This window comes from Symphalangus syndactylus, chromosome 10 (assembly GCF_028878055.3).
Source record: "Symphalangus syndactylus isolate Jambi chromosome 10, NHGRI_mSymSyn1-v2.1_pri, whole genome shotgun sequence".
Classification (NCBI taxonomy): Eukaryota; Metazoa; Chordata; class Mammalia; order Primates; family Hylobatidae; genus Symphalangus; species Symphalangus syndactylus.
In genome coordinates this window covers 58809330-58829470 of record NC_072432.2, presented here as the reverse complement: position 1 = coordinate 58829470, position 20141 = coordinate 58809330, and the positions used below count along the sequence as shown (strand labels likewise).

Below are 20141 nucleotides of genomic sequence, written 5' to 3'. Positions count from 1 at the left end.
ATTTTCAGATGACAGTGTGCAAAACAATCACCTGGAGGGTTGCTAAAAATACAGGACTGATTTTGTAAGTCTGAGCTGGAGACAAAGAAACTGCATTTTTAACATAGCACCCAGGTGATTCTGATGCACTAAGCATATGAACTATACTTTGAGAAACAATGGGCTAGAAATTCTTATCCCTGGATGGAAAATCTCCATTAGACCACCTGAACCTATACATAGGTCTGCTGCTCCTTAAAATTAAAAAAAAAAAAAAGACTCAGTAGTCTTTTTCAAATCCTGTCAAACGTTGTCAGCATGGAAAACAATTTCAGTGTCTGAGCTAATTTATCAACCAATGAACAAAATAAATTGAGTGAGAATTAGAAGTGAAATTTTTAAAAACCTCATACATCATTCACTTGCCTAGAAGCCAATGAGGCAAAATTGTTATATCAAAGCATCCTAATAGATATAATGTTGATTATCAATACATTTTATATACTATATATACACTTTTTTGTTGTACACATTTTTAACGAACTCTATTTTTATTGAAATTATTAGGCCATCAAGACACAAACTCAAGATTTATGTAAATGTATATTTAAGAAGGGGAATCTGAATTATTTAGGGTCTAATCTATTATTAAATGACCTAATGGATAGTCATTTTGTAAATAAAATGCAAAGAGTAGGAACAGGAAAGTAGAAGGAACTTTGGCTTTGAATTCAAACAGAATTGGGTTCAGGTGTTTTGTACCCCAGTCCAATGGTTGGAGATGAGCTTTAAGACCCTTACTAGTCAAAGTGTGGTTCTGGGACCAGCAACATGAGCAATGTAGGAACTAGTTAGAAATGCAGATACTCAGGCCCCACCAGACATACTGAAAAAAAAAATCTGCATTTTTTAACATAATACCCAAATGACTTAGCTGCACATAAAAAATAAAGAAAACTTTCTTTCCAGTGTTTCAGTCCTGATCCTTTCTAAAATTTCCTGGCTGTGGACTAATTCCCAGTACTATTCCCCATTTCTCCCATATATCCACACCCCATTATTTTTATTTCAGATAGTCATCTCTTGCTTCTTGCTCTTATCTCCAAAGAGAAAACCACACAGACCCTAACTAGGAACTCACAGGCTTCATTCAAAGTTTTCCTCTTTTAACCAAAGAAAACTTGGTGAGCTGATCAATATCTTTAAATAATCTGCTAGCAGAACTGAGCACATCGTTTATTTAAAGCTGCAAGTGAATAAATATAGCTAGTACAAGGGTATTCCCACCATTAACTGTCCTCCCTCCTTGCTTCAAAGCCTTACTTTGCTCTCTCTAGGACTGTGCCTCAGTAAAAAGTAGTCAGTCTCTTCGGAATTAAAAAAAAAAAAAAAATCACTTCTCCTGTGTAAAAAGAACAACGCTATTACAAAAAAAAATGGTCCCACAGACTCCCACAATTTGTGTTTCAAAAAGCCACTGCTGCTGCTAAATCACCACTACTATCCTGGAACCATTATGAACATGCTAATCTATGCCCAAAGCAATATTAGTACTATTGTTTATTTTATTTTCATTATCTAAACAGAGATAGCCCAAACCAGATAGGCTGCTATAATTCTGCTTTCTCCTGGTACGAGACTAGGAAAGAAGATATAATGATAACAAAGAAATGCAGCCAATTGTTTTAGTAAATAATACTGCAGAAGTCATATATCGTTTCCCATTTTCCAATTGCTCCAACTCCTATCAAGTTACTAGAGACAGCAAGTCAATGTGCCTGGTGCTACAGAAAAATCATTCAGGTAAGCTGAGGCTACTCCTTCTGTTTCTCCATCTGCTAAGCTGTTAACACAAAGACATACTGACAAAAGCTCAAGGAAAACATGGAATACTTCATCAGTAAGATTATGCTGCCCTAGAGACAGATGTTAGAAAGCTGTAATATTTAAAAATAAAGAGATAAGCACATGGTTGAGAGGAAAGAATAAAATAATTTAGCGTTGAGATAGAATATTAAAAAGAAAAAAGGAAAAGATGGAAAGATAGATTTTTATCATACTGTATTGGCACAAGAAATGGCAAATCCTTTCATGTAGCGAAAAACTTTCATACCTGCCTCAGGCAATCATTTACCATTAGGTAGACATTCTTAGAGTGCACTGGGGTAGATCTGTAAGAAGTGCTTAGCAGGGCTAATTATGATTACACAGAAAAGACTTACCTCTTGTCACCAGATAAAGTCCAGGCTTTGACTTAAATCCATACACACCAGTTTGCATAAAAGTTTAAACATGAAAAATGTTATATACTTTGGTAATTCACATTCAGTGAACATAAAAACAACATTAAGTAATGATAATTCTGGATTTATCTGGTAACTTTTACTGCAGAGGTCAAGGTACTTTGTCTTCACTTATTTTTACTAGAGAAAAATAATAAAAGTAGATTATAATTGTAGGTTATATAAATATTTACAATTGACATACAGTAGCCATGTATTAAGCAAACACATTTTTAAACAGCAGATTCTCCATTTTTGCTAAAATTTTAACACACTTATAAATAAAATGCAAAGAGTAGGAACAGGAAAGTAGAAGGAACTTTGGCTTTGAATTCAAACAGAATTGGGTTCAGATTCAGGATATTTAATTCACTTCTCTGAGCTTCAGTTTCCTCATCTGTAAAACAGGGATAATAATACCTACCTTACAGGGTTGCTGAGAGGGTTAAATATATAACTAATGAAGGCCCCTGCACTGTGTATGAACACTGCAGGTACTCAATAAATGCCAAGTGACATCATCACAATAAAACTAACACAAACAAGCACATTAAGAGATTCCAATTTAATTACCGTTTGTCCTATTCTTAAAATCTCCAAGTTCTGATTGTACAGTAGAAGCTCCTAACTTAACACCTTTTCCCACTGGGAAGGTGATGCCCTCCTCCTCAAAAAAAAGGGGGTGGGGTGGGGGGAATAGTATAAAGGAGGAGTTCCCAGAGAAAGGAAAAGGAAACCGAATACTTCTTCCAGGAAAGAGGAGGAAGAGGGCATGAGGTCTGACTTCATGGTCCTGACTACTTCATCTCCTTAAGGATGAAAACTCAGGTGAATAATGGCAAAACAATATGGATGAAAACTCAGGTAAATAATGGTTAAAAAACAAAAACAAAAACTGAAAGCTGGAAACCTTTAAGAGTTTGCCCCGCTTCCTGTTCATCATTCTAAAGGGAGAAAAACTTGCAGGATAACCACACCCAAAAGAGGACTACTATAAACAGAATAAAATGGCAGCGTGGTGTGAGTAGGCCAAGAAAGGTTCTGTAATGGCAGGTCTCAAAGTTCCTTGGCTGTTGTGCAGCGGCTCTTGTGTCCAGGTATTCCTTCATGATCCCAGCAGGATATGTGAAAGGTGGTTGTTTATAGAGTTGAGAGTGAGAAGCCATTCTGGTCACTGTGAGATAATCTCCACAGCAGATGCTGCAGAGCAGACAGACTAAGCCAGGGTTCACAGGGTAGATGTGGTTGAGACATGAGGATCTGCAATGGTGTTGAAAAATGAGAAGAAAACAAATGAGAAAGGGAGAGCTATAAGCTCCGACAGCTCTGAAAGAATATTGGTTTAGTTAATGATAGACTGGAATAGCAGATAAAGAAACCCAGTAACTAGTTTGGACTAGATATATCTCCATGGAAGTCAGTGAGAATTCAGATGACTACACAAAGACCACACACGGATCTGGGGCTCTCTCCCCTCCCTGCCATAAGAACACATGAACCTTTCCTGACATCTAAAGGACATTTCTGCCAGGAGAAAGGGACAGAAAGAACACCAAAAAACTGGGATTTACCCCCAAAGAACCTATTTTAAAACTAAAGAAACTGAAATAATTTTGCTTGTCATCTTTAAATTCTATCCCATCCTACTCCACTCAAAAGAAAATTTATTCCAATTCTAAAGAAATGAAAGGGCTTTTTAGCTCTTGATAAGTTAGATGCAATGTGTCCAACTCTATAAGTCATATTTTCTTTCTGTGAGGCCTGGACAGGAAACCAAAATAACTATAATGTTTCTTTATTCACAAATTAAAGTGCCCTAATTACATCAGGTAAGAGGAAGTAGTATCGTACATACATTATTTTTCTCTCCTTTAAAAAAAATTATTATATGGGTAATTTGAGAGGTCCATTCATTCATTCATTCAATAAAGATTTACTCAGTACCTTCCCATCTATCATATGCACACAGAAGTAAATAAGATTGAGGTTGACTATTATGCACAGAGCAGTTAAAAAGCATTTTTGTACAAAATCATTGTTACAGAAAATCCTGTTGCCAGAATAACAAGTGAAGCCATTTGCAAGAGGTAATATTATGTAAAATCTTATTTTTTAAAGTATATTTGCTATAACAAAAGAGACACAAGATGTGGAGGAATAGGTCAGAAAGACTATCAACATTGCCTTTTTCATTTTTGCATGAACAGGCATGCAAAAGAAGCTATATAAAAACATTATATAGCTGTTTTAGTTATCTCAGTAAATACTGCTTAAAAATTTTAAGAAATTAAACTGAAAAAGTCAAATAACACTGTAATAAAGGCTATAGGATAGTTTGTTGTTTAAGAGTATAGGTATTTTTCATAAAGATTCCCTTTAAAATGTTAGTATTATAGTCCTTTTTTTGAGACAGGGTCTTGCTCTGTCACCCAGACTGGAGCACAGTGGTGCAATCATGGCTCGCAGGAGCCTCAAACTCCTGGGCACAGGTGATCCTCCGGCCTCAGCCTCCTGAGTAGCTAGGACTACAAGCACGCACCAGCATACACCACCACGCTGGCTAATGTTTTTCAGTTTTTGTAGAGACTAGGTCTTGCTATGCTTTCAAGGCTGGTCTTGAACTCCTGGCCTCATGCAAAGCTCCCGCCTTGGCCTCCCAAAGTGCTGGGACTACAGGCATGAGCCGCTGTGCCCACCCCAAGCCCTTAATGTCTTAGCTTATTAAGTTCAAAGTTTTACATTATCAGGTTTTCTTAAAGGTGGGCTATGGAAGCCTGACAAATATATGCTATTTGTCGATATGGTGTTATAAACATGAAACAGAATATTATGGCTTTACTTTAAAAAAAATCCTATAATTTTCCAAAGATATTTATCTATAGAAATGGCATTGTAGAATATTTTCAGAAAGGCTTTTATGCTGGCTCTTTGAATCATTGCCCTTTCAAAAAATTTTAAATATTCTATTCAAAAGAATTTTAAATATTAAAAGAATTTTAAATATTCTCCTGTACCATAAAGCTCATTGGATTTCATATACTAGAGCACAGAGTAGAAAATTTAGGAAAAACCTCTGTTTTTATCAGTTACTTCTGACAAAGTTGGTATTTCAGTCATCCTACATGTACATCATACACTGATTGAAAGGTGACACTGTTAGAGATTATAAATAATTCAACAAATGGCATCTATCTGATTAGTATTTCAAAACAATATTTTATCTCTTCCCAATCCCCTCTTTATCTTCATAGAGTGCAGCTGCATTTGAAATCTATGGTTTCTGGCATATCTGGGGTAAGGTTATACTAGGAATTTACCAGACCTGTCAGTCTGTAGGTTTCTTCCATATTTCATTATATCATTCCAGTTATAATTAGTTGTCTGGTAAAATTAAGAACAGTCTATTTCGGTGAATGCTCATGTGAACATTTAACAACTTTTTGTTAGAATGACAGTTTAGCAACACAAAGAATAAACCAGAAAGGGAGAGTCACTGAAGTAACCTTACTTAACTCAATGTTGCCAGCTCAATTGAAAACGCTAAGATTTTGCATTTTTTTCATTTTTGTTATTAATCATCAAGCACATATTTCTTGTCAGGAGATAAGCAGCAGTTTGATGACATTCCTGCCTCAACCAGCATGTTTTGAACTGACCTGTCTTCATTGCTATGGCTCCCTAGAAACTCTGCCGTTGACGAGCGTTGATTCAGCTGAATGCTTTGACATTTAGCTTGTCAGTGAAAGCTATTTTAATCATTAAGATGCATTTCCCTTCCAAGATTGCAAACTGTTGCTGCTCATACACAACATTCTATCATTTGATTACCGTGGAGAAGAAGAGAACCTGAAAAGTTACTCTTACTATCGATTATATTAAGAGCTAAAATTTATTGATTATTTTACTGTGTTTGAGGAGTTGTGCTTAGCAATTTACATAGATTGACTCATTTAATCTTCTCAATCATGGAGTCTGACCACCTGAGTGTGCATCCTTGTTTTCCACTTACTATCTGTAAAACATGCAGCCCTCTCTGTGATATGATTTCCTCAACCACAAAATGGAGTAATAGTACCTACCTCACAGGCTTATTATGAGGAATAAATGAAACACATCATTAACAGTGCTTAGAGTTAATAACTGCAAAACAGTGCATTTTCATAGTGTGAAGAGTAATTTTATTACCATTTTTTAGATGAAATCAACCAGTTCTTCACCAACTGTCCTGCTCGGCATCACTTCTAACTCTGTCTGTTCCCAAATCCAAAAGTACAGATAGGGAAAATGAAAAAAATTTTTTTAGGACATTTTTCTATAGGTATTTGAACTCCAGCTCCACAGGAGGGAGCACCACAATTGTAGAAGGATAGTACTTTTGCAGTATGAGCCTTTTAAATGTTTTTCCTGTTCTTTCTTTCTTCACTGTAGCCTTTCTCCATTCAGAGAGCTAGACCTATGTGCTGGTGAATCCCTATTAAATGGGATGGAAGTGAAGATTTAGACAGTTTTGGGGACTTCAGAGGAGAGGGGTCATTTGTTCCAGGTTTTAATTAGTGGCATAATGACAGCAAGATAACAGAATCCCATAGTTTTCCATGGCCAAGTTTGTGAAGCAGCAGAATAAATATATGTCAGGTGTTTATATAGACAACCTCAGACAGCCTAACAGAATTCCCTGGGCAAATATATGTCAGGTGTTTATATAGACAACCTCAGACAGCCTAACAGAATTCCCTGGGCCATGTCATGGAGTGAGAGCAGCTGTATGATGCCATTGCTCCTAACTGAGCATGGAAGCAAAACTTCTCAATAGTCCAGAGCACCAATAGGATGTTTCCTATTGTGGCAGAAACTATGCTGTGTTGTTGCTGCACTCCTTCCTTTCTTTCCTGAGCACAAAGCTAAACTAAGTATCATAGCCTCCCCTGCAGTTAGCTGGGTAAGACTTGACTTTTAAAACCTTTATGAGGCTGGGCGCGGTGGCTCACGCTTGTAATCCCAGCACTTTGGGAGGCCGAGGAGGGCGGATCACGAGGTCAGGAGATCGAGACCACGGTGAAACCCCGTCTCTACTAAAAATACAAAAAAATTAGCCGGGCGTGCTGGCGGGCGCCTGTAGTCCCAGCTACTCCGAGAGGCTGAGGCAGGAGAACGGCGTGAACCCGGGAGGCGGAGCTTGCAGTGAGCCGAGATTGTGCCACTGCACTCCAGCCTGGGCGACAGAGCAAGACTCCGTCTCAAAAAAAAAAAAAAAAAACCTTTATGAACCCCTATATACATTCTTTTCTCTCATCTGCTAGTTGAATGTATATGAACCAGTTGAAGGTCTTATGATTCTAGAAAAAAGACAAGAGTCATTGAATTAGGAGTTCTTAACCTGGGATCTATTTAATAAAATGTAGGAGAACCATGACCTTGGATTTGGGACAAAAACAATTCTGTATTTTCATCAACCTCTAACTGAAATCTGGCAATTCCTTAAATTATGAACGTAGGAATCAATGCACAGTAGTATTAGCAATACTTGAGACTTTGTCACCAATAAAAATCATAGGTATTTTCATACCACATTATAGATACTTAAGGTATTTTAAATATCATTTATACTAAAATTTACTTTGAAATAATAGTAATTATTAGGCTATCCAATATGCTAACAAAAAGCACATATATTACAACAAAAATATTTTAAAAATAGTTTGATAACTATATCAATGAAATTGTTTTCCTTTGTAATCTGGTATAATGTTTACATCTTTTAAAAACATTTTTCTGCTTCACCAGATTGCCAAAGGGAGCGACAGAAAATTAAGAATCCCCGTTCTAAATGATCCCTGAATGATACCACGGAGTAGGGTCCATCTTTTCCCCTCCACTCCACATCACCACCACACTGATGACCCACATTGTACTGTGATGTGAGAAATAAGATTTTACTGGGTTAAGTTACTGAGATTTAGAAGTTAATTTTTAGAGCAGTTAGCCTGTGCAGACTAATACTCATACACCCTTGCTACCAAAATGGTAAGAGATCTCTGGTTGGAAAAGACCCAGAAGTGAATCCTGAGGATCAAAGATTGGATGGGGCCATTGAATATGTCTCAGCAGATAACAACTCAGAAAGATGGTGAAGCTCAGTCTAGGAAACATTTCCTTCAACTTAGAAATAAAGTTCAATTACAGTATCATAAAGAAACAGTTCAATTATTCTTGAATTTGTATGCTGAAATTTATAACTGTGACACAACAATGAATTTTCTTATTTATTATTTCTCTCTTACTAGAGTGGCAGTTATTTTGTTTCTCATAGCAGATATTAAGTGCTTTTGAATTCATCAAAGTTTTATAGGTGTATGTGTGTATATATAATATATATTAATATATATAAATATATATATATGGTTTTAAAACAATCTCTGATTAGCTCAGCTAGAGTTTAACACTGAAGAGAAGCAAATAACTACAAAGATGAGATCAATACTGTGTAAGTCCTTCTATGAAGGAATTTGAAAGTTGAAATTTTTTTTAAAAGGTTTGTTGATTCAAAGAGTCTTGAGAGAGCCCTCCAGGGTTTTCAAGACAGGTGTAAATTTGACAACGCTTTCTCAAGGCATCAAGTTTTGTTTAATTTCATCTTTGCTTTTAGACTGTTCTGCCGCCTTTATTTTTTAGAACAAATGAATCAGTCACTGTGAAACTTTCAGGTTATTAAAAGTCAGTTGCAAAATCTCCTCTGAGGACAGATTCTAACCACCAAAGACTTACCGTATCTAAATTTTTATAACATACTGAACTGTAACTGAATGAAAATAAAATGGGATTAGTGTGTTATAGTTTGGGTTTCGGCATTAAAATGCAAAAAAAATAGTCTATTTATTCTTAAATGCTATATAATATAAACATCAGTCTGTCTTGATCACTGCTGTATACTCAGCTCCAAGCCTAATGCCTGACAAATATTTTTATGAATGAGTAGACTAATCAAATAGCACTTACTGAAATTATATACAGAATACACTATTTATGACTAGACTTTGCCATGAGAAAGTTGCTGCCTTTCATATATGTAAGGGTAAGGTGACTAGATTAAGATGTTAAAGCCTGTAAACTTCCAGTAGCTCACTGACTCTTGAAATTCCTAAGGTGATACAAAGTCCTTTGATGGACGAAATACTGTGGTATTATATTATTATAATTAAGTTGTTTTAACATACCAATCCTTTAAAACTTAGTTTCAGTGGTTTCTTAGTATTAGCATATGTGTGTATTAAGAAGTACAAGAGCTGGGCGCGGTGGCTCACGCCTGTAATCGCAGCACTTTGGGGGGCTGAGGCAGGCAGATCACAAGGTCAGGAGTTCGAGACCAGCCTGGCCAATATGCTGAAACTCTGTCTCTACTAAAAATACAAAAATTAGGCCAGGCACGGTGGCTCACGCCTGTAATCCCAACACTTTGGGAGACCGAGGTGGATGGATCACGAGGTCAGGAGATCGAGACCATCCTGGCTAACACAGTGAAACCCCGTCTCTACTAAAAATACAAAAAAATTAGCCAGGCGTGGTGGCGGGCGCCTGCAGTCCCAGCTACTCGGGAGGCTGAGGCAGGAGAATGGCGTGAACCCGGGAGGCAGAGCTTGCAGTCAGCCAAGACAGCGCCACTGCACTCCAGCTTCAGCGACAGAGCTAGACTCCATCTCACAAAAAAAAAAAAGATACAAAAATACAAAAATTAGCCAGGCGAGGTGGCGGGCACCTGTAGTCCCAGCTACTTGGGAGGCTGAGGCAGGAGAATAGCTTGAACCCAGGGGGCGGAGGTTGCAGTGAGCTGAGATCGCGCCACTGCACTCCAGCCTGGGCGACAGAACGAGACTCGTCTAAAAAAAAAAAAAAAAAAAGTACAAGAATTGTTTTGGCTCTTTAACTTTTCATGTTAATTTTCACACATTCGAAAGAGTAAATGGCATAAGGAACCCCCTAAGTACCCATTTCCCAAACCAACAATTATCATTGCCATTCTTACTTCATTTTCCCTCTTCTAATCTTTTTCTTCTTTTTTTGCTGGATTATTTTAAAGGAAATCCTAGGCATCCTATTATTTCAGCTATAATTATTTCTGTATGTATCTTTAACAGATAAGGACTTTCTAAACATAATAAGACAATACCATTTAGCTCCTCTAATAAAATTATTAATAATTCCTTCATATAGTCCCTGTTCAAATTTTGTCTATCTCAAAAATGTCCTATACATGGTTTGTTTGAATCAGTATCCAAACAATGTCCATAACAGTTGAGTTTAACGTATCTGTAAAGTTTAATATTTTTTGTGTGTGCCATTTATTTGTTAAAGAAACCAGGTCATTTGTTTTGTAAAAACCTCTCATTCTGGATTTGGCTGTTTGCATCATAGTACAGTTTAACAAGTCCCTCTATTTTCTGTAAAATGGTAGTCAGATCTCATAATTTTCTTTTGGAAAGAATATTTCATAGGTAGTACTGTACACTTCCTGTTGCATAAGGAGATACGTATTTGTCTCCACGTTTAGTGAAGACTGACGACACTGACTTCAAGTGTCGTCAGTCTGATCCATCATTACAAAGTGCTCCAACTTTTACCTAATGCTATTAGCCACTGATGACTCTTGGCTGCGTCCATTATTTCATCAGGAGTTGCAAAATGATGATTTTATATTTCTATCATTATTACTAACTGGAATTCCATAAAGAAAAAAATGCCTTTCATCAACTACATAGTTACCCTGAAATACAACTCACGCCCAGAAAGCAGGATAAATACTTGTTTCTTCATTGAAATTAATCTTTCAGCATGAGTTGGTATCCTACTTAACTTCCAATAGCGTGTAATGAGTCCGTCTCAACTCACTCTAACTTCTCCCTAAGGTCACCAGGTGGTTTTTACAGTAAAACCTCGCAGGGCCAGAATGGGATAAGACAGGATGGAATCGGGCAGGCCAAGGCAGGATGCAAGGATTTAGGAGAGGGGGGTACTGGGTCAGGGAAGACAGAATACCTTAAGTATGCTCTAGGAGGTGGAATCCGAGCTTTCTGAGCTGTCCTGGACGTTGGTGCTCTCCACAGACTCCTTAGGTTCTTTGCTGTCACTCCCACTTTCTTCGGTAGCCGGGTTCTTTTGCTGACAGGCCTCTTCAGAACCAGAAAGTGTGCTGCCCTGGGTCTCCTGGTTCTCCCTGGAGCCCAGGACCACATACCCGCCCTTCTTCAGGTCCACTTGTCGTCTCAGCTCATCTGCCATCTGCGAGAGATCCCGTTTCATAGCATAAGCATCTTCCCCATCTGCATAGTATTTAGGTTCCACCTCACTAATCAGAAAGTTGAGGGTGTTCGAATAGAGGTGCAAGGCTGCCCGGTTACTCCTCCTGACATGCAGAGACACGTATTTGGCGTTAAAGTTCTCTATCATGGCCCTGGAGGCCTGGTCCATCAGCTTCTGGGCCAGGCCGAGGCGCCGGTGTGAACGCTTCACGGCCAGTGAGGTGATATGGCCATGCGGGACATCATCTGGGTCCTCCTCCATTTTGGCCAGGACATAGCCCACAATCTTCCTGTCCTCATCCTCAGCGATGTAAGAAAGCTGGGGCCAGGAAAGGCCATGATATAAATAGTATTTCATCTGGTAGTTCTCAGGAAGGCAAAGGAGGTTGCAGTGTTGCATATTCATCAGGTCGTCTGGCCGAGCGTTGCGGATGTTCATAATGGCGGCGGGTAGGGAGCCGGTTGGACTGCAATGAACCCAGAAGAGGCTGTTGCCTACCTTAAGGGGCACTGTTTACCTCAGGAATCGAGTCCAGGGGGCTAACACCACCGGGCTGAATCGTGTGGAGGCCGGATGGCGGGAAGGCGGGAAGGCAGAAGGAGCAGGAGATGGAAAAGATGGTGCTAAACTGCCGCTTTCAGAAGTGCGTCACTGATCCCAGCCAATGAGGTTTCGCTTCATTGTGCGTGTGCGTGCGCAAGGATTAAGGGGTGGGGAGAGAGGAGTTCATTGTGATCGCCTTGGTTTTAAATAAAGTGATCCATTGCAATTATTATTTTTGTTTCAGTTTTAACTTTTTGATTTGGGTATATCTGAATAAATTTTCACAAACTGGAGAAACCCGTATAACAGGAACTTAGAGGAAATAAAGAACACTGCATCCCAGAACTCCCCCCTCCTGTCCCCTTCCAGTACCCGCTTCCAACATCCCAAGAATAATGATTACCTAGACTTCTGCCAGACTTTATCTAAATGGAATCATAGTGCTTGCATTATTTTTGTGTCAGGTTTTTTTCACTCACTCTTTGTAAGTTTCAGCCACCTCGTGTATAGCTGAGGGTTCTTTATATTCTTCCTTGTTTGATATTCTATTGCCTAAATATGTCACAAATTTTTTTATCAATTCTACTGTTACTGGCCATTTTGTCATTTCCAGTTTGGGAATAGTACCCCTAGTGTAGCTGAACATTCCAGACTTGTCTTTAGTTGGAACAAATGCATATTTATCTAGGATTAGAATTATTGGGTCAGTGAATATAATGATGTCCAACTTTTATAAATACTGCCAATTTTTCAGAGTGGTTGCTCCACATTCTCAACATTTGCTATTTCCCCATTGTTTTTATTTTAGCCATTCTTTTGTAGGGGTAGAAGTATTACATTGTGGTTGTATTTGCATTGCACTGATGAGTAGTAAAGTTGAGCACTTTGTATGCTTATTAGCCATACTGTGTTCTCTTTTGTAAATGGCTGCTCAGATTTTTTTGCTCATTTTTCTACTTGTGTGTCTTTTTCACATTAATTTTTGAGTTTTATCAAAAATATATTCTGGGTATAAGTCCTTTGTCAGATATATTTGTAATGAATATCATTCTTGTCTATTGGTTATTTCCCTTTCTTAATGGTGATTTTTGACACCAAGCATGAATTTTAATATAGTTCAATTTTTCCAGTTTTAAAATTTGGTGGTTAATGCTTTTTGTGTTCTGTTTAGTAAATCTTTGCCTACTCCATGGTGACTAAGGCATTCTTTTATATTTTCTTCTAAGATTGTTAGTTTTGCATTTTATATTTAGATCTGCAATTGACTGAAATTTAGTTTTGTGTATGCTGTAAGGTATCAGTGGACCCAATATTCTTTTCCTGTGTGGATATACAATTCATATAGCACCATTTACACCATTTTGTGAAAAAAGATTATCATCCTTTCTTCACATTACTGCATTGTTGCCTTTGTCATAAATCCAAAGTTTTATTTCTATATGCATTTAAAAATTTTAATGTCATCTTAGCTGGGTGTGGTTATTCATGCCTGTAGTCTCAGCTACTTGGGAGGCTGAGGCAGGAGGATCACTTGAGGCCAGGAGTTTAAGGCTGTAGTGAACTATGATTGCATGACTGCACCCCAGCCTGGGTGACAGAACAAAAAGAAGAATAAGTAAATAATTGTATACCATCTCGATAAAGCAAGATTTGGGGTATTTAATAGTGCAAGGAAGTCACATTTTATTAGCACTACTTGCACAAATGGAGTTATCTGTATGTCTCATACAGTCTTTCTTCCCAGTTTCCTAGCAGACCTCAGAACTCAAGTACCAAAATTAATTATGTTGTAATTAGCCAGGTCATGGATACACTCTTAACTCATCTAGAATATGTGTGCAGCTTTCTTTCCAATGAGGGTACACACTCCTTTAATAGCTAGAGTAACCTAGAGCCATGTGATCTGTGAAACATAGCTTGAATAGCCACTATTTTTGTTGTATTTTGACAATTGGCAGTATCTATTAATATATTTTTAAGATTTAACATAAGCATTTTAGCTCCCTCATTTTTTGATACGCTGTATACATTGGAAAAGTTATTCACCAGTATTATTTCTGTTCAGAAATTTCTTTCGTGTTGTGCCTGACACCATGGATGGGGATCTATGATTTGTAGTGATGTAGCTCTAAAAGCATGATTCAGAAGAGTCATTTTGTTGATTCTTCTATAGTGGGTTCTTCCTTTAAAAAGCATAGACTATTGAAACTTGAGTGCACTGTATTCTTTGACAGGGTTAATTTAAATGCAGCCAGGTTCATTACAGATACTATATCCTTCAACATAGAATAGTTGCTGGCTTAATGCCCAAGAGTTGGGGAGTATACTTGACTTATTCCAGAGTAGGCATGGTACCAAAACCAATAGTAATAAGCATGGTTTTTAATATACAATAATGTGATCTTTATTCATATAGAATCGTAGAAGGAATATGATGACAACTCGTCTGTCATGGAAGAAGGGTCTACCAGTTGCAATGACCACAGTAGCTAAGATAAAAAATGCAAAAACTGGTTATATTCTGATAGGCTCTCTTCTTTTTTGACAGAGAAGTTGCTATCATATATCCTCAGCATTTGCATATTCATTTCAGCTGCAGTGGAAAGCATGGATCCAAAACTAAAACTCTGACACTTAAGGTGGTGTTGGTAGTAAGTAGTACTTAATTTGGCCCCTCCTACTGAGGTCAAGTATAAATGTTCTCTGATGAATTACAATGTGCCTCTAATTTCTGGACTATCAATCTAGCATGTCTTGTCAGGTTTTGTATGCGGTATGTTTTTATCATAAGTAAAGGGCATTGGCAATCTTCATTCATATTTTGCAAAAATTTAGCAAAAAGTCATCTAATACATAAATGTCTTGTAAATGAGAGCTCCTGGAGTTCTAATCAGGTATTATTCATATCTATAATATTTCATGTGGAAAAAGCTCACATCTTCCTAATTGGCTTTATATCTCATGCCTATAGGATCTAAGGGCAAGACATATGATTATTTGAGCCTGGTTTCCGCACAAATCTTAGTCAAGTTATTTTTTAACCTTATGTTTCTACATCTTATCTATCTTTTGTATGAATTCTACATACCACTGAGGAGCTATGGATGAATAAATAATTTCTATATACACTTCCTTTACAATGTGACTTGCAAACTAATTTTCTTCTTACTAGTAAAAAACAAGTTTATTCTAAATATTATAAAGAGATTTTAAATAGCTTTTTATTGCCCCCCCCCACCCTGAGTAATTTTATCAGGTTTAGCATAAGAATATGTTATGTACCTGAAAAAAATATATAACATTTCTTAAACACTTTCATTTGAACAACTTTTCTTCATATGTGTGAATAAACAAACCTAATACTCATAAATGACCCTAGCAATGATGGGTTAGCCATCCTTTGTGTCTTTACTGGACTTCCTAAAATATAGGCCTGACAAATGGGGAAAATGTAATAAAATAGACCAATTTGGAAGAATTAGAAGCATATCAACTACCTGTTATTTTTACTGGCATGTCTCTTGTCTGCCTTTCTTATTCCATGAGTCATTAAAGCAAGATGATTATTTGTGGGTTCAAACAAGTTTGGAAAGAAAAGGCACCCTATTAATCAGTAAGGCTCTGTTTGTTTGTTTGCTTGATTCTGTTTAATCCTGAATCTGAGGCCTAATCTTAAAGTCAAACACAGAAATAGTTTTCAGGCTCGGTACAGTGGTTCACGCCTGCATTCCCAGCACTTTGAGAGGCCAAGGCAGGAAGATCGCTTGAGCTCAGGAATTTGTGACCAACATGTGCAACGTGGCAGGGCCATGTCCTTGCAAATGTTAAAAAAAAAAAAAATTAGCCAAGCATAGTGGTGCACACCTGTGATCTCAGCTACTCAGGAGGCTGATGTGGGAGGATCACTTGAGCCCAGCAGGTGGAGACTGCAGTGAGCCGTGATTGCACCACTGCACTCCAGTCTGAGCAACAGACAAAGACAGTCTCAAAAAAAAAAAAAAAAAAGAGAGAGAGAGAGAGTTTTCAGAGGCAACTGGTTGAACCCAGAAAGAGAAAATGGCCATTACTTTGCAGTGAGAGTCAAACATTTTCATGCTGAAGATGTTTGGAGAGCAGCACAGTTTATAACAGCTATATTATAAAGGAATTGTATAACATATAAAAAGATTATCAATAAATGGACAGACAGTTTTAATACCTACTGAGAGGATAAATTCTCATTGTGTTCTCCATTGTCTATAATCATAAACGATATCAGAGATTATAAATTCAGTCATGTAGATAACAAAATATTTTCTACACTCTCGTATTACTGCATATTCCAGAACAACTTTTTTTTTTCTCATGATGCCACTGTCAGGGCATGTCTATATAAATATGAGATCATAATTTTGAAAAAAAAAATTTAGAAGTTAATACTGGTTTCAATAGTGGACAGTGATGATAGGGAACTTCCCTTCCATTGAAACAGAAGAAAAGAGGCTGAGTTTAGTATAAGCCAATGGCAAACGGAGAATAATACAATTGCAGTTTGTTAAGCTAGTATTAAAATGTGATTGTGTGTCTTTTTTAGTAGGTATCTAGGCAGACGTGAGCAGGGTAAGAGAAAAACCCCCGTCACCTGTAACCATCAGGTGACAGTCATGTGATTGTTAAACTGTCTCGCTAAAATAATAATTGGTTGCAGCTGGCACCAGGGAAAGGCAGGCTCCTAACAGATAGAAAACACCTAAAAATGGTGATCAGCAGCTTCCCAATAAGATCTCTAGGAGTTGGGAGAGCAAGCTCAAGCATGTAAACTAAGGGGCAAAATGTCAGAGTTTAACTGGTATATGACCTTCCTGTAGGAACCTTCAACTAGTAAGGGAAAGACACCTCAAACGAGCATGTGCACAACTTCAGTAAACACAGTGTGCATGCGGCCTCTCCCAATTGCTGGCAGGCAACTGTGCCTGTGGACAGTCCACTCCAAGGAAAAAATCAAGAGAGGATAAACTATAATCCCTGAACCATGCCAATGTATAAAACCCCAAGTCGAGGGCCGTACCGTGCAGTTGTGTCTGCAACTACCCAATGGGTTCACCTTGCCTGCTGCCTAGACCGAGCCAATTTATCAAGATGGGGGAATTGCGATAGAGAAACGCTAATTCACACAGAGCCAGCTGTGAGGGAGACTAGAGATTTTATTATTACTCAAATCAATCTCCTCAGGCATTCAGAGATCAGAGATTTTATAGCTAATTTGGTGGGTTGGGGGGCAGCCAGTGAGTCAAGAGTGCTGATTAGTTGAGTTGGAGTTGAAATCATAGGGAGTTGAAACTGTCTTCTTGTGCTGAGTCAGTTCCTGGATGGGGGCCACAAGATCAGATGAGCCAGTTTATTGATCTGGGTGGTGCCAGCTGATCCACCAAGTAAAGGATCTGCAAAATATCTCAAGCACTGATCTCAGGAGCAGTTTAGGGAGGGTCAGAATCTTGTAGTCTCCAGCTGCATGACTCCTGAACCATAATTTCTAATCTTGTGACTAATTTGTTAGTCCTACAAAGGAAGTCTAATCCCCAGGCAAGAAGGAGGTTTCTTTTGGGGAAGGGCTGTTATCATCTTTGTTTAAACTATAGACTATAAACTAAGTTCCTTCCAAAGTTAGTTCAGCCTGTGCCCAGAAATGAACAGGGACAGCTGAGAGGTTAGAAACAAGATGGAGTTGATTAGGTCAGATCTCTTTCACTGTCTTAGTTATAATTTTGCACTGGTGGTTTCAGATCTCTCAAGTCATCCACTTGGCCCTCTTCCAAGTGTAGTTTACTTCCTTTTGTTTCTGCTCTAAAGCTTTTTTTTTTTTTTTTTTTTTTTTTTTGAGACAGAGTCTTGCTCTGTTGCCCAGGCTGAAGTGCAGTGGTGCGATCTTGGCTCACTGCAACCTCCACCTCCCAGATTCAAATGATCCTCCTGCCTCAGCCTCCCAGGTATAAAGCTTTTTAATAAACTTTCACTCCTATTCTAAAACTTGCCTCAGTCTCTCACTCAGTCATTTGCTCCTCAGCTGAATTATTTCCTCCAAGGGGGCAAGAACTGAGTTGCTGCAGACCTGTACAGATTCACCACTGCTAACATCTTTAGGAGTGCTGTTAGTGTGTGCGAGATAGCTATAGTCGGAGAAGTGCTTAAGGCCAAAGTAAAGGAAGTCTCAATCATAATAGCAGCTGCAGGAAAGGAGACAAACCAGTCGCTTGAGTCAGGGGAGAACTGACTTATATTAAGCAATGGGTCACTGTCTTGATGAACATATGTTCATACCTAAAACAGTTTCTTTGTGAAAAATGTATTGGCTCAATGATTATCAAGGAGACTTAATGCTGGAGTTCTCTACAAGTTTTCTTTAAAAGAGTAAAAAGCCTCTTTGGCTTCCTGTGACAAAGGTCATGACTCTGGAATAGTACTTTCAATTGGATGCGCTTAGAATCGTCATATTAGAATCATATTAATATACTATGTCAGTAATAGCTGTCCATATGCAAGAGAGTCGACATTTGTGAAATTTGGGTGGATCTTAGGACCTTGGGATTGCTTTTTCTCTTAGGAGAAAATCTCACTTCTGAATAGGTATGAAACGTTCTAAGTGATGAATCTGAGACAGACAAAACCATATGTTTTTTAGAGTTTTGTAGCATAGGTCAGGCACGGTGGCTCACACCTGTAATCCCAGCACTTTGGGAGGTCGAGGCGGGTGGATCGCCTGAGGTCGGGAATTCCAGACCAGTCTGGTAGCATGGCAAAACCTCATCTCTACTAAAAATACAAAAATTAGCTGGGCGTGGTGGTGCATGTCTGTAATTCCAGTTACTTGGAGGCCGAGGCATGAGAATCGCTTGAACCTGAGAGGTGGAGGTTGCAGTGAACCAAGATCATGCTACTGCATTACAGCCTGGGTGACAGAGTGAGACTTCATCTCAAAAAAAAAGAAAAAAGTTTTGTAGCACAGGTCTATACAAGAAGATTTAGGTATCTTATCTTCCAGTGAAGGAGTGGCTAGCAAGAGGCCATCAACATCTTGGATAAGGACAGATTGCCAGTGATAAAATATCTAAATCTTTTTTCCAAACGTGGGAGAAGAAAGAATGGCTTGCAATACAGCCTCAAGGAATTTGCCTTAATGTAAACTGGAGGCCTACATGGCTCTTGGGTTTTACTGGGAAAGAAAATAAAGTAGATCAAAGAGCCACTTTGATAAAATATTTAGTAATATCAGGGATGCAGGATAGGAAAGGGATGGGGTTATGAATGAAAAAGAGGCCGGGCGCGGTGGCTCACGCTTGTAATCCCAGCACTTTGGGAGGCCGAGGCGGGCGGATCACGAGGTCAGGAGATCGAGACCACGGTGAAACCCCGTCTCTACTAAAAAATACAAAAAATTAGCCGGGCGCGGTGGCGGGCGCCTGTAGTCCCAGCTACTCGGAGGCTGAGGCAGGAGAATGGCGTGAACCCGGGAGGCGGAGCTTGCAGTGAGCCGAGATTGCGCCACTGCACTCCAGCCCGGGCAACAGAGCGAGACTCTGTCTCAAAAAAAAAAAAAAAAAAAAGAAAAAGAAGGTAACGCTGTAACATGTAGTGTTCGAAGAGCTTATGAAAGTTTTACAGTAAAAATGAAGTCACTTGTGTTAAAAACCACGAGAAACGGAGCCTAGGAAGGGCATGAAAGGAGGGTTCTCATGCAGGAATGCCTGATAATAAGAATGATCACAAAAGACTATGCAAAAATCACAACCTTGCCGGGCGCGGTGGCTCACGCCTGTAATCCCAGCACTTTGGGAGGCCGAGGCGGGTGGATCACGAGGTCAGGAGATCGAGACCATCCTGGTTAACACGGTGAAACCCCGTCTCTATTAAAAATACAAAAAATTAGCCGGGCGCTGTGGCGGGCACCTGTAGTCCCAGCTACTCGGGAGGCTGAGGCAGGAGAATGGCTTGAACCCGGGAGGCGGAGCTTGCAGTGAGCCGAGATTGTGCCACTGCACTCCAGCCTGGGCGACAGAGCGAGACTCC

At 38.8% G+C, this 20141-nt stretch overlaps 1 protein-coding gene across 1 annotated transcript; it reads right to left on the bottom strand.

Annotated features, from left to right (window-relative positions):
- Positions 1 to 2506: 2506 nt before the first annotated feature.
- NAA11 (N-alpha-acetyltransferase 11, NatA catalytic subunit) lies at positions 2507 to 12210 on the bottom strand. Its single transcript, XM_055296206.2, has 2 exons — positions 11292 to 12210; positions 2507 to 3521 (listed from the first exon to the last, which is right to left on the bottom strand). The coding sequence occupies exon 1, from the start codon at positions 11991 to 11993 to the stop codon at positions 11304 to 11306; it is 690 nt and encodes a 229-aa protein (XP_055152181.1). The 5' UTR covers positions 11994 to 12210; the 3' UTR covers positions 2507 to 3521; positions 11292 to 11303.
- Between the last annotated feature and the right edge of the window lie 7931 nt (positions 12211 to 20141).

Excerpts from the sequence above, each read along its gene's own strand:
- NAA11 (XM_055296206.2), bottom strand. The coding sequence starts at position 11,993 with ATGAACATCCGCAACGCTCGGCCAGACGACCTGATGAATATGCAACAC.